The sequence below is a fragment of the Chaetomium fimeti genome (assembly GCF_033439085.1).
Source record: "Chaetomium fimeti strain CBS 168.71 chromosome Unknown B0H64scaffold_10, whole genome shotgun sequence".
NCBI lineage: Eukaryota > Fungi > Ascomycota > Sordariomycetes > Sordariales > Chaetomiaceae > Chaetomium > Chaetomium fimeti.
In genome coordinates this window covers 320,263-333,622 of record NW_026944338.1, presented here as the reverse complement: position 1 = coordinate 333,622, position 13,360 = coordinate 320,263, and the positions used below count along the sequence as shown (strand labels likewise).

At 59.4% G+C, this 13,360-nt stretch overlaps 6 protein-coding genes across 6 annotated transcripts; 3 read left to right on the top strand and 3 right to left on the bottom strand.

The window, feature by feature from the left end:
* Positions 1-455: 455 nt before the first annotated feature.
* On the bottom strand, positions 456-2,502 carry B0H64DRAFT_330810 (uncharacterized protein; the record flags this gene model as incomplete). Its single annotated transcript, XM_062800960.1, has 4 exons — positions 456-1,022; positions 1,104-1,889; positions 1,950-2,269; positions 2,322-2,502. The coding sequence occupies 4 exons, from the start codon at positions 2,500-2,502 to the stop codon at positions 456-458; spliced, it is 1,854 nt and encodes a 617-aa protein (XP_062654718.1).
* Positions 2,503-3,089: 587 nt separating this feature from the next.
* On the bottom strand, positions 3,090-4,555 carry B0H64DRAFT_330769 (uncharacterized protein; the record flags this gene model as incomplete). Its single annotated transcript, XM_062800956.1, has 3 exons — positions 3,090-3,594; positions 3,669-4,039; positions 4,364-4,555. 3 exons carry the CDS (start codon positions 4,553-4,555, stop codon positions 3,090-3,092), a joined length of 1,068 nt encoding a protein of 355 aa, XP_062654717.1.
* Positions 4,556-5,812: 1,257 nt separating this feature from the next.
* B0H64DRAFT_436069 (uncharacterized protein) lies at positions 5,813-7,277 on the top strand (the record flags this gene model as incomplete). The annotated part of the gene is made up of 3 exons (XM_062806172.1): positions 5,813-6,936; positions 7,086-7,107; positions 7,239-7,277. Exons 1-3 carry the CDS (start codon positions 5,852-5,854, stop codon positions 7,275-7,277), a joined length of 1,146 nt encoding a protein of 381 aa, XP_062654716.1. The 5' UTR covers positions 5,813-5,851.
* A 392-nt stretch (positions 7,278-7,669) lies between these two features.
* On the top strand, positions 7,670-9,245 carry B0H64DRAFT_410077 (oxidoreductase-like protein). Its single transcript, XM_062804769.1, has 3 exons — positions 7,670-7,967; positions 8,054-8,545; positions 8,615-9,245. Exons 1-3 carry the CDS (start codon positions 7,922-7,924, stop codon positions 9,118-9,120), a joined length of 1,044 nt encoding a protein of 347 aa, XP_062654715.1. The 5' UTR covers positions 7,670-7,921; the 3' UTR covers positions 9,121-9,245.
* Positions 8,999-10,702, top strand: B0H64DRAFT_44411 (Alpha/Beta hydrolase protein). The gene has a single exon (XM_062806758.1). It carries the CDS (start codon positions 9,363-9,365, stop codon positions 10,614-10,616), a length of 1,254 nt encoding a protein of 417 aa, XP_062654714.1. The 5' UTR covers positions 8,999-9,362; the 3' UTR covers positions 10,617-10,702.
* Positions 10,703-10,788: 86 nt separating this feature from the next.
* Positions 10,789-12,653, bottom strand: B0H64DRAFT_331052 (TAP-like protein-domain-containing protein; the record flags this gene model as incomplete). Its single annotated transcript, XM_062800975.1, has 2 exons — positions 10,789-11,700; positions 11,775-12,653. The coding sequence occupies 2 exons, from the start codon at positions 12,651-12,653 to the stop codon at positions 10,789-10,791; spliced, it is 1,791 nt and encodes a 596-aa protein (XP_062654713.1).
* Positions 12,654-13,360: the final 707 nt, after the last annotated feature.

Sequence of the window (13,360 nt, the reverse complement as noted above, 5' to 3'; positions counted from 1 at the left end):
TTTACAACACAGCATTTGACACCACCATTCCATCATTACCAAGACAACGATGCCGACAAGCCCAGCAGGTTTTCGTTTGTTGATTCGGCCGACAGCTGCCCCGGCCTCGACAAACTAACTACACAGTAAGCAAGCGATGACCTCGAGAAGCACTGAATGGTATTGTTCGCGACTCGAGCCCCACGCAGCCGCTGCACCACCACAGTTGACTGTTGGCGACCTCTTTTCTCGGCATTTTTTACGTACACACAGGCAGTTTCTCGCCCTCAGCATGTGCTTGACGTAAACAGATTTTGAGGAAGCCGACTGTTTTATCTCCATCGACCAACTTCAAACACTTGCACGAGACAAAAGGGCATTGAGTTTGAGTTCATGCTTGATTATTATCTGAAAATTACGAGTCAACATGGGCCTCTCCTCCCAATCCTCCTTGCCCTCACCAACCCCCGGCAACCTCACCAACCCTGCTTCTTCCAGCCCTTGATAATAATATCCGCAGCCTTCTCTCCCACGGCATAAGCAGTCGCACTCAGATGCGCCGCCGGCACAAGCGGCATGACACTCATATCGACCACCCTCAGACCCTTGGCGCCATGCACCTTCAGATCAGGCCCGACCACACCGCCCCTGCTCTTGGGCATCATCGCGGCCGTGCAGCACGGGTGCATGAAGGACAGGGTGCTCTTGGAGCGCACATACTGCTCCAGCGCCGCATCATCATCCGCAATCCCCGCACCAGGGGCGATCTCACTAACACCATGGGCGACCATGGTCGGGGTCTCGAGCAGGCGGCGCAGGTAGCGCACCTGGGCGAGCTGCACGGCGGCGTCGACCGGGTTGGAGCCCGCGCGGTAGTCCAGGATCGGCTTCTCGAGCGGGTCCGCCGGGTCCAGACGCACAGTGCCGCGGCTGAGCGGGTGCAGCAGGAACGACCAGGCCGTGCCGGGCGCCTCGGTCGTCGCCCACGGCGTCTCCAGGCTCGGCGCCTCCGGGTTGTCCAGCAGGTTGGCCAGCGCGAGGAGCTGCGCGTCGTAGCCGGCCACCATGGCCGGGATGGCGCGCACGTCGGCGGGGAGGTAGGACGCCGCGCTGCCGTCGGCCACCATGGCGCGGATCTGGTCCGTGATGGCGGCGTGGTCGGCCGTCATGTGCGGGAGCGACACGAAGATGGCGCTGTTGCCGCCCGCGAGCGTGTAGGGGCCGCGCGCGGGGGTCTCGTCGAAGCCGGCGATGGCGTCGGCCTTGAAGGTCGCGTTGCCGGCCATCTCGGACGGGAGCGGGAAGAACTCGTACGGCTGCGTGTAGTTCCAGCTGACCGGCGGGCCCGAGTGGTCCTGCAGGTTGGCCCCGACACCGGGGAGGTCCAGCGTCAGCGGGATGCCTACGCTGCCGAGGAAGGATGCCGCGCCGATGCCGCTCCGCTGCAGAACCGTCGGCGTGTGCAGCGCGCCCGCCGACACGATCACCTCGCCGTCGACCGTCACGTTGAACAGCTGGCCGTCCGCCAGAGATCGGGCTTCGACGAGCGGCGGGCCGGCGTCGGGGCCGTCGGGGTACACCACCCTGACAACCTGATGCTTGACCAGGAGGTCATAGTTGGCACGGGGAAGCACATCCTCGTAGTGGCCGAGCCCGGCGTGCGACCGTCTCGCCGTGACGGGGTGCTGCGAGGTCGGGACCCAGCAGATGCCCTCCTTGTCGCCGCCGGCGCATTCTTCGGGGGTGTTGATGCCCATCTCCTGCCATACCTTCCTAAGGAGAGGTTGGTCGGCCCATTGGAAGGACGCAAAGGAGCTGTGGATGGGAGTCGAGCCCCCGTAGGCAGCCACGTCCCACGTGTAGTTGTACCGCTGGGCTATCTCTGCTGACGGCTCGGTGAAGGTCACACTCTACCACACGAGGTCTGTCAGTCCAGCCCTGTACGGCTCTGCGCGGTTTTTGTCTCTCACCTTTTGGAAGAAGGGAAAGATGCCCTGCCAGTTCCACTTGTTCGCGCACTGGCTGAACTCCGGGCCAGCAGCCTCGGTCCAGGAGTCGTAGTCGAAGCGAGACCCGCGGTCAAAAAACATGCCGTTCACCGCACTGCTTCCGCCGACCACCTGGCCGGCCTGCACGAACGCCTGGGTGTCCGCCATGTCCGGGTTAGGGAGGGAGGTGAAAGCCCAAGTTGGGGGAGCATCGGGGTTGCTAGTGATCCAGTCCGTCGGCGGGTCAAAGGTTCCAGGGGTCGTGGCGTGGACATCGCCGTATTCGATAACGAGCACGTTTTCTACGGCGGTCAGTTGGCTTGACGGGCACCGTCGTGAGTGGGCTTCACTCACTCGAAGGGAAGGCCTCCGTCAGGCGGTTGGCTACAGTGAGGCCACTTGTGCCGGCGCCGACAATGACGATGTCATACTTGTCGCGGAGCTCAGTGGTCTGACGCTTCACATGGGACGTCGGGATGCTCGCGGCGCTCGTCAGAGCGGCGAGCGAGACAAAAGCAGCGCCGATGAGACCCATTGTACCGTTTCTTTTCACAGCTGTTGGCCTGCGGATGAGGAGGATCGTCTTCGGGCTGAACTCGACCCAGAGCTGACGCTTTTAAACCCTCCCGCGAGCGCTCTCTCCCCACCGTCGTCGACCCACGAACCCCCAATCTCCCCCTTCCCTGTCCTCGTCGTTGGCAGCCCGGAGCTGCGGACACGGCGGGGTAACCAGGCGTCAGGGTCGTGTTCCTGCGGGCGACGTTATTCGATGCAACCCTAGCCCGTTCGGGTCCCGGCTGAGAGAGCGACCAGGATGTGCCGGGGGCGCCGGGGGCTTGCCAAGGGACCCCTTCCCCTCGCTCTCGCCATGTGGTCGGCATGATTCGCCGAGTCGAACCCTGCTGAGCACCCTGTCGGTTTGGAACGAGGAGCGGCATTCTGCCGACGGCCGAATCCAACCTTGCTCGGGAACCTTCCCCCCTGCGAGCTGAGAGCGAAAAAACCGTCTTTGTCGTTGGGTCACGTCGGGATTGCGCGAGAGGCCAATCGAACAAGGAAACCATGTGTCATTTGAGGGGGAAATCCTTGCCTCGGGAAACAAGCCCCGGTATTTTCCCTTGATCAGTCTCTGGTGTCCGGCCTTTGTGGTGCCCTCGGTTCCTCGTCTGGTTCGACCACGACGTTATCGTCGCCGCCGCTCGGGTTGAGCTCCGCTTGCGATTCCATGTTTCTTAGCTTGGTTTGATTGCTCTGGGCTTCGCTGGCGGCGAGGGTCGTCCTTCCGTCCGTCCAAGTCAGCCGCGACGACCGGGCAACTGCTGTCGTATCCTCCCCGTTGGAAGGTCGCCCAAATCGGAATGCATGCAACGGCATCGACCCGATCGTTTTCGGTCGCGTCGAGTCGGGGTCCTCCAACGACTGGTGGTGGTACGGGAGGATGTGGTCCATCAGCGGCCGGAAGACCTTGGTCAATAGCGGCTTCAGCGTCGGCATGCAGCCGCAGATAATGGCTATGTTGACCTCGGCGGTCGACCAGTTGGCGATAGTGACCAGGTACCACGTCGCATCGTCAACGTGGAGCAGCAGGTCCAGCCAGACGGTCCGCACGATGGAAATGGCACAGAGACTGCACCCTGTCGTCAGCAGCGGTCACACGGGTGCACCGGCAGGGCCGTCCCGAGGGAGAGTGGCAAAACTTACAATAACCCCAGCGTGAAAACTACCAGGAGGCCTGCCTTCTGGCGCAAGGGGATCGTCATGGTCACCACGACCGGGATCGGGATGAGGAAGATCATAAAGTCCGTGATGATGTGCAGGTAGGTCAGCGCCCACCAGACTTCGTATGGATGACAGTACCCGTCCAAATCCGAATGCCACATCTTCTGGAGGGGGATGCACATGGTGAGGTACATGCCAAAGCCCCAGATGTTGTAGACGACCACGATGCCCATGGTTCCCCAAGTTACTTTGCGGATGTAGTCGTGGGTCAAGACCCGAAAGTACAGGAGGAGGATCGAGATTTTGGTGAAACAGAGGCTCAGGTTGTAACACATGGTGCCGAAGTAAGACCACTGCCCGTTGTGCAGCACCGGTACGTCAGCCATCCTCGCCTTGTTGTCACTTGCTTAGCTCTCGGGCTCACTAACCTTGCGGTAATTCGTGTATTCTTCGTCCGACACGTTATCGGAATGTCGGCCCAGGCCATTCTTGCTCTCTAATTCCCACGTTAGCAGGCCAAACGGCAGACTGGCTGGCACAGGACTCTCGAGCTCACCCAGAATGACAAAAACAGCATAGCCGACACCGAGAAACTATAAACAGGTCACCGGGGACGGTTGATTAGCTCCGCATGCCCTTACCCAGACCGGACAATCTTAGCGGGACGAGGAGCCTACCATCGACACTAGCATGCACCAGTCCTCGCTCTTGACCGAGCGGAGCATCTTCGCTCGCACGTAGAAGCGCAGGGCCACGGCCACCGCCGAAACCGAGGTGAGGACGGCGGCGGAGATGACGATCGAGTGTGGCCGTCCTGGGTCGTCCGGAGCGGGGGCCGCCCCGGCGGCCGGGCCTGACGACGATGACATCTGTGGAGACGCGCGCCGTGCCCGCCGTGTGTGGTTGGCATGGACGGGAGAGGGGACAGCAGGCAAGGGGGGCCACCGACAGCGTGAGGGGGGGAGGAGTCAGTGGGCAATTCGGTCTTCTCCCCTCGGTCCCCCTTCGTTACTTCTTATTGTCTGGGAGGAACAAGATCATCAAAGGTTATATTCTGAGAGCAAATCAGATCGGGCCCGGGGAGATGGGACTCGATCTCGCGAAAATGCCCCAACCGAGAGGGTCGGTTTCAGCCCACCTCCTCGTGCGCGCAAGAATGGCCATGCGGCGCCATGCGACAACGGTGTGTTGAGCCAATCGTTAGGCTTGGATGGGGCCGCTCGGAAGCTGTTTCTTCACCGGTTCTGGCCCGTTCAAGCTAATCGTGGCGCCTAGACGGACGCCAGGGTCTTCTTCCCCGGCCGCCACACTACCCCTTTTGAGCTTGTGGCTCTGGGGGGCGCCAGGAAGCTTGGGTGGCCGAGATGGGCAAATGCAGAGCACAAGCCACAAGACAGGGGCGGATTTTGGGACTTTCGGAAGATCACAAATCGTCCCCCGTTGTTTTGTTCTCCTTGTCGGAGGCCACGCACAGATGACTGTCCGAAGGACCACATTCAAAACTTTTTAGTTATGCGGCTTTGAACTTTTCAGGCTTGGGGCCTTGGAAATTTGTCAATCCCTTACCGGTTTAGGCATATCTATCCAAGTCGTGGCGCTGGAGACTGCCTGATTGGTTCCATGGCGGTCCGATGCTCCCGGTTGCTCGGACTTGTTGCGGGAGTGCGGGAGTCTGTGTGTCTGTTCACTGAGCCCAGACATTGCCAACCCACCGGTCTCCACGCAGATGCAACATAGTTACGACGAGAGGAGGTTGCGCGGTTGCATGAAACAGAAGCTTCCCACCATATTCGGCGTGCCACGAAGAAAGACGCTTTGACTCACATCATGGGTGATGTGAGCATTGTTTGGGTGTTTTCGAAAGGCCCCTATTGTTCTTCGAAGTCAACAAAGAGACAGTCACCCCTTCTTTGTCTTGCGGTCCATATCGGGCTTGCATAATGGCTATGTTTGGATGGACAATCGCCATGCGTCACTCCAAGAGCACTGTTCACCACAGAGTTCAACGAAGGGGGTCAAGGCTTGCGCCTCGTAAGAAGCTACAAGTTGTGTCTCCAAAGCTCTTCGATCCTATATAATAAGAAGCCAGACCTTGCGTCCGACACCGTCGCAATGATCAGATTCATGCAACATTACAATTACTCACAAACTCACATCAACACAAGATGACCATCTACACTACATCGGTCGCGGCCCTGGCCCTCCTGCTAGGCACCGCTCACGGCCACATGGTAATGACCACCCCCACTTCCTTTAACCTCCACGGGACAGCCAAGCTTCTGCAGGTCGACCCCCTCGGGGCGTTCCCTTTCCCGTGTCAGGGTATGTTTGACGTCGTCGAGACCACCTCGATCACCGCGGGCAACACCCAGACGGTCAAGGTGGACGGCGGTGCCCAGCACGGCGGCGGTTCCTGCCAATTCAGTCTGACCTACGAGAACCCGCCGCCGGCGGACAAGTCCAAGTGGAAGACCATCTACACCATCATCGGCGGGTGCCCCGTCCAGGCCGAGACCAACCTGCCCGTGACGGGCCTGGACGCCGACGGCCGGGCCCAGTCCCTCCAGTGCGGCAACGACAGCGGCGTCGAGTGCATCCGCCAGTTCGACATCCCCATCCCCAAGGAGCTGCCCAACGGCAACGCCACCTTCGCCTGGACCTGGTACAACAAGATCGGCAACCGCGAGGTGTACATGAACTGCGCGCCCGTGACCATCAGCGGCGGCGCCGGCAACCAGCAGTTCTTCGAGGACCTGCCGCCCCTTTTCCTGGCCAACGTCCCCGGCGAGTGCACCACGGGCAACGGCGTGTTCAACATCCCCAACCCCGGTAGGTACGGTAGGATCCTGGAGCAGCCCGCGCCCGGGAACGAAGGGTCGTGCCCCAAGGCCGACCTGCCGACCTTTGAGGGCGGTAGCGGTAGCGGTAGCGGCGGCGGCGGCAACGGCAGTGGAGGTGGCTCGTCAGTCGTCCCCCCTCCCGCCCCAAGCTCCTCGGCCCCCCCTGTCGCATGCCCTCCCCCCTCTTCCTCTGGGTTTATCACGCAGACCGTCCCCGCAAGCGCGTCCCCAACTTCTGTTGTTGCCGCTCCGGCGCCGAGTGCCACGAACGGTGGCGGTGGCGCCGGCACTGTTCCGCCCGGCGGCCAGCCCTGCCCCGAGAATGGTGCCATTATCTGCTTCAGCCCGACGTCGTTCGGACTCTGCGCGAATGGCGTGGCCATCCCCCAACCAGTGGCCCCGGGCACTACGTGTGTTGCGGGCGTCATTGGCCGGCGGAGTGCTAAGTTTGCCCTTTGGTAGGTACCGTACATACTATATATACAGAAGACGCTACCAAAAGAACTGGCTCACCGCCCGTTAAACTGTTAGTGTTTATGGGCCTTTTTCTGCCAAGCAGAACCGCTGGAATCCGGAAGGCGGTGAGCCAATTCTTTTGGTAGCGTCATCTGTACTGTTGGCGTTTTGGTATGCTTTTGACGGATAGAGTCAATACTTTGAGAGTATGGCACCCCTAGATTGATAATTTAAAATAACTTTACTTCGTTACCAGAATGACAAGTTCCTAAAACCCAACTGCCCAGGCGTTTAATTGATTTCTTGATTGTTTGTGTCCATAGGTTGGTTATTATTTCACATTATCTTAACCTTAAAAGCAAGAAAGCATCCAAAAACAGGACATCGTATTCACACACTCTTTGACGAGATTTTGATGGGTATAATACCGCGGTCCACGTCCATAACTAAAATAGCAGTAACCACAATCTCAAACCAGACCGTGGGTAAATACAACTGAATATAATAACCCCTTTTATGACAGTGATACTTCTAATACCTCATTCTTCTAGTGAGATAGACTCAACAACCACGTTATTCTTTAAGATTTGGTTGTCTTCTCAGCCACAACACGGTTGGTTCGTTAACCCGTTGGCATCCATCCATCTCATGTGTTACTAACTGAACTGCTGCGGGTGATATGGAGGAGCACTCTCCGTCCCAACTGCTTAACCCCGCTCTCTCGCTGTCGAAACTATTGGTTCGCCGGTTCCCGCTTTCAACTTTCGGCCCCATCTTGGCTCTACGACGGCCCGATTTCCCTTCCATGACGATCTCCACCACTGGGAAAACGTGCTGCCCCCGATTCAGCCGAGCACGAGTGTCCCTCCGATACGGCCGTTCCATCAACATCTTCCCCGACACAGAAGATCGATAGACTACCTATTCATACATCTCAACATGGCTGGAATCGCGTTGCTCGGAGCAGGCATCTTTGCGCGGGAGGGTAAGTTCCATGACCACAACCCCTTTTCACAGCCACGAACCTTGGGAAAGCCACCTCAAACCATGACTCAGACTAACCTCCCCTAGAACACCTCCCCGCCATCGAGGCGGCCCCCACCCTGGCCCTCAAAGCCGTCTACTCGCGCTCGCAGCACTCAGCCGAGGCGCTCGCCGCCGCCTCCCGGGACCCTTCCTCAGTAGCCATCTACTTTGACAGCCCCGCGGTCGCGGGCAAGTCCCTCGACGACCTCCTCCAGCGCGCCGACATCGCCGCCGTCGACGTCGTGCTACCCATCCTGCAGCAGCCGGCCGTGATCGACAAGGCCCTGCGCGCGGGCAAGCACGTGCTCTCCGAGAAGCCGATTGCGGGGGATATTGATGGGGCGAAGCAGTTGATTGCGTCGTATGAGGGGCTGGGGGGTGCGGCGCCGCTGTGGGGTGTTGCTGAGAACTGGCGGTACCTGGAGTCGCTGTGCTATGCGGCGGAGAAGGTGCGCGAGATTGGCGGGGAGCTGGTGACTTTCAAGTTGCAGAAGTATGGGTCGATGAAGCCGGATAACAAGTACTTCAACACGGCGTGTAAGTGGTGTTTTTGTTGGTGTTGTTGGGTTTGGTGTGGTTGGGAAGTGGGTGCTAACCCCTGAGTAGGGCGCAAGACTCCCGAGCATCAGGGAGGGTTTCTCCTGGATGGCGGTGTCCACTTCGTGGCTGGCTTGCGGTTCCTCCTTGCTGCGGCGGGCCAGGAGATCAAGCAGCTGGTGGGGTTCAGTGGGCTGCTCGACGAGAAGCTGATTCCCGTCGACACGGTTCACGCTGCGGCCATCACCCAAGACCGCAAAAGCGGCACCATTGTCATCTCGTTCGGCACCGAGTTCAAGTCTGGCACGGAACTCGAGATCGTGACGACCAAGGGCGTGGTTTCCTGGAACCCAGTCGAGGTTAAGACGGTGACGAGCCAGGGCGAGGAGAAGAAGGAATTTGCTTCCAGCTCCGGCGTCACGCCAGAGGTTGCTGCCTTTGCCGAGGCCATCACCGCCGGCAAAATCAGCGATCTGCAAAGCACTCAGGAGGCGCTCAAGGACCTCGAGATTCTCCAGAGATTGCTCGAATCGGGTGCCGGCGAGGGTGCGGCGGTACAGGCGATCGGACTGTAATCACGGCGGTGATATCGCGGCACAGCACCTAGGCACCAGGCTGGCGGGTTGGTTTCAGCAAGCGTCATCCCTGTGGCCTATTGGAGATGCATAATGAATGCAATCAAAGCGACTTTTCCACTCAACTCTCAAATCTGATTTGTGTGTTGTTGTTGTGAGAACGGCGCCACATCCTCGGACAACCCGACCCCTTCCCAAGATTTCTTTTTGAATATCAGGTAAAATACCTTAAACTGAGAGCGATGCCGCCAGCGGTTCAGCAGCAAGCACACAAGCTAGAGCCAAGCCCCAAACTCGGGCCTAAAACCAAGAATTTGTTTGTGAGGCTCTTGGGTTCAACGCTCGGCGCCCTCAGCCTCAGCGCGATCCTGTACTCCTTGTTTCTCGGTCTTCTCACGATCCCACTTCTCCAGGACCATGCCATTTACCTCCACGGCGTAACGCTCACCGGGAATCAAGATGTCAGCGTTGCTGAGCAATGGGGATTCCTCCCAAACCAAGTCACCCCCTTTACACTTGACACGCCCGACGGGATAACACTCCACACCTGGCACATACTTCCGCTAGGCATTTACCACAAGCACCAAAAAGAGCTCATCAAGGAGCCCGAAGGCTTAGTAGAGGACATTACGGACCGCATGTCTTTCAAGTTACTTCGTGACGACCCGGAGGCGCTGCTCCTGCTTTACTTTCACGGAGCAGCTGGCACACTCGCATCAGGATGGAGACCACCGAGCTACCGGGCCATGTCCGCCGCGGCCCTTGATAAGATTCACACAGTTGCTATCGACTACCGTGGCTTCGGGTCCAGCAGTGGAGTCCCCTCGGAACACGGCCTCCAGACCGACGCCATCACCCTGGCCAAGTGGGCTGTGCAGGAAGCTGGAATTCCGCCCTCTCGCATCGTCATATTCGGCCAGTCTTTGGGAACGGCAGTGGGAATATCGCTCGCAGAGCACTACGCCGCCCAGCCACACCCAACGCTCTTTGCCGGCCTGGTTCTGGTAGCACCCTTCGCAGACGTGGAACTGCTGACAGCCACATACCGCATCGCCGGGATTGTTCCCATCCTCGGTCCTCTTGCCCCGTTTCCCCGACTTCTGGCCTTCTTCAACACCTTCATCCTGAGCAAGTGGCTTAGCAAGGACAAGCTGGCTGCATTCGTTCGACAGTGTGAAGACATGGTCGGGGACGGCCTCAAGTACCACATCGCCATCATTCATGCCCAGGACGACTACGACATCCCCTGGTCTCACAGCGACCGGCTGTTCTGGCATGCTGTCAATGCGTCCCGGCCCAGTGGTATTGCGTTTGAGGATCTAGAGGAGGAGAAGGGGCGGAATAAGCAGATGTTGGGTTCGGCTGGCTGGGTGGCGGAACACCGGACAGGAAAAGGGGTCGTCAGGGAGGAGATCGCCAGGTGGGGACTACACGACAGAATCATGTCGTACCCGATTGTGAGCCTCGCGGTGCTGAGGGCGTTTGGGGGAGAGTGAAATCTGGGGACTTGCCCACAGGACACAAGCTTCAACATAATCCCCAGATCACGGATAATAGCAACTGTCATATTTACGAAATAGAAGTGAAGCCTGTACTCAACTAACTCTTCACGCCTACCATCCTTTTCAACCTCCTCTCCCAATATCTACTACCCCCTTAAACCCGAATCTACGGCGGCAACCCAACACACTCGCGAAACGGAATCCCCGGCACGCAGTCCGCCTCACAAACCGTGCCATTCTTCGGCAGCGCGCCCGTCCGCAAATACTCCTTCACAAACCCGCGCGTGCACTTACTAACCGACGACGTCAGCGCCAAATGCCCAAGCGACTCCTGCACCACCACCGCCGACCCGCCATGCAAGCTCGACAACCGATACGCATTCACCAACGGCGTGACGTGATCAATCCGCGACGACAGGATCAACATCGGCGCGGCGCTGCTGCTACTATTAGCCGGCGGCGGAGCAGGGCTGCCAAACGGCCCCCGAAACGCGTAGGGCGGGCTGAAACGCCAGCCGGCGCAGTTGAGCGGGAGGTTGGCCCAGGTCTCGCCGAGGGAGGCGGACTGGTTGGCGATGCGGGCGACGGTGGCCTCGGCCCAGGCGAGGGTGTCGCGCGGGCCGGCGGCGGCCTGGGAGTCGCCGCACGAGATGCCGAGGTTGGCTTCGGCCTGGCTGACGAAGACGGTCGGCGGGGAGGTGTCGGGCAGGTCGGCGCAGACGGCGCCCTCGTTGTCGTTGTTGACCAGGGCCGGGTTGGAGAGGATCGGGGTGAAGTTGCCGGCGAGGGCGGCGGCGAGGGAACTCGCGATGGTGGGGAATTGGGGGATGGGCGTGTACATGCCCTTGTGCAGCTCGGAGCGGATGAAGTTGGGGCTGATGAGGAAGACGCGGTTGTTGAAGATGGCGGAGACGGGGGTTTCTTCGAGCGAGTGGATGAAGGCGTCGATGCGGGCGCGGATGTCGGCCGCGCTGGCGTCGGTGGTTTGGTAGAGCGGGCAGAGCTCGCCAGCGTCGAAGCAAATGTTGTAGAAGACGTCGATGGCGTCTTCGGCGTCGATGATGTTCATTGCCCGTTGCTGAGTGTGTTAGCATCTGGTGTTATCGAGCACTGGAGTATGTTGCCGTATGAAATTGACGTGAGATCACTTACACCAGAGTTGAAATCCTCCGCATCAGCGATGCCGTCCACCACCATCCTCCCAACGCGGTCCGGGAACATGGACGCGAACGTACTCCCCAGAATCGAGCCGTACGAAAGACCCAGGTACTGCAGCATCGGCTTCTCCCCTCCACCACCACCGGCACGCTTCCCCTTGCCCTTCCCCGCCTTCATCATCATCTCATGGCTCCGCTCCACAACCTCCAGAAAATCCCTCGCCACCGACGCCGTCGACATGTGGTTGAAGATGCTATCCTCCCCATCCGCAGCCGCGGCCTCCTCACACAGACGCGAAACGCCCTGGTTCCACGCGGTGACCATGCGCAGGCCCTGCGGCGTCAACACGCTCGGCATGCGCTTGACGGCCATGGCGGCGGCGGCACGACCGAACTGATCCGCGTAGCAGACGGCGGGCGGGGTGGTACGCCAGAGGCCGCGCGGGTCGATCCCCACGATGTCGTGATGGCGCTCGCCCGGCGTGTCGACGACCCCCTGCAGCCAGGACCCGTACACGCGCACCCACTCCGCGACGGGCCCCGCCGGACCCCCCGGGTTGATCAGCAGCGGCCCGCCGTAAGCCGGGTCCGTCACGGGGACGGTCGCGGGCAGCGTGATGATGCCGAGCGCCGCGTGCGGGCCCGTCTCGGCCGTCTCGGGCCTGCTCCAGTCCAGGGGTACCCGCAGGCGGGCGCATTGGAAGGTGTTGTTGTAGCAGGGGTGGTACTGGAGCTCGGGGGTGGGTGTGATGGCGGACCAGTCGAAGGTCTCGGGGAGGAACTGGCGTGGGAGGAGGGGGGCATGGAAGGCGGCGGCTGGGCAGCTGAGGAGGAGGGTGGACCAGAAGATCCGGGAGGGAGAAGATTGTCGCATGATTGCTGATGGTCAGCGCCAACCCAAAAGAGAGGCTACTAAGCAAATGTGTGGGGGTTGTGGTGTTGTGATCCAGTTCGGGATTTCAGCTGGGCTGGGGTTCTTGTATGTATAATAAGTAATAATGCTTGCAATAATTGTTGATAGTCTCCGGAGTTCATGGACTCTTTCAGCTGATATGCTGACCCGACGGGCAGCTGTTACTAGTAATATCTCCGACAATCCCCATCCACATCCATCCCCCGCAAGCCAAGAATTCCTTTGACCCTTCGTTCGAGTCCCTTGACTCCCTTCTAAGCCCACATTAGCGGGAATATCTTCTTCGGTTTACCCAATGCAGAATATCGATGTTGACGGGAGAAAGAAGTTTATCCCATTGGGTCGTTTAAGAAAACGTGGCAAGGTTTAAGATCCTGTCCACTGTTACCGTAGCCGGTTTGGAATGACGGGACACATGGCCGGACAACGTGCCAGTGGATCAGCGGTGTTTCCGCGGCACTATTTTGGGTTTGATTTCTTCCCACGGTGGGACTTGTGTACTGCAGCAGTGATCGATTTGTGGTCTGCAGTCCGTAGATAGGCGTAGCTGTAAATCTCTCTCAGTGCAGCTGAGCAGCAGCTCCCTGTCGTGCTGAACCCAAGATCCTGTCTCGGTATTTTGCGCCATGTATGTATGTACCATCCGTAGAAGCCGTCAAGAATTCAGC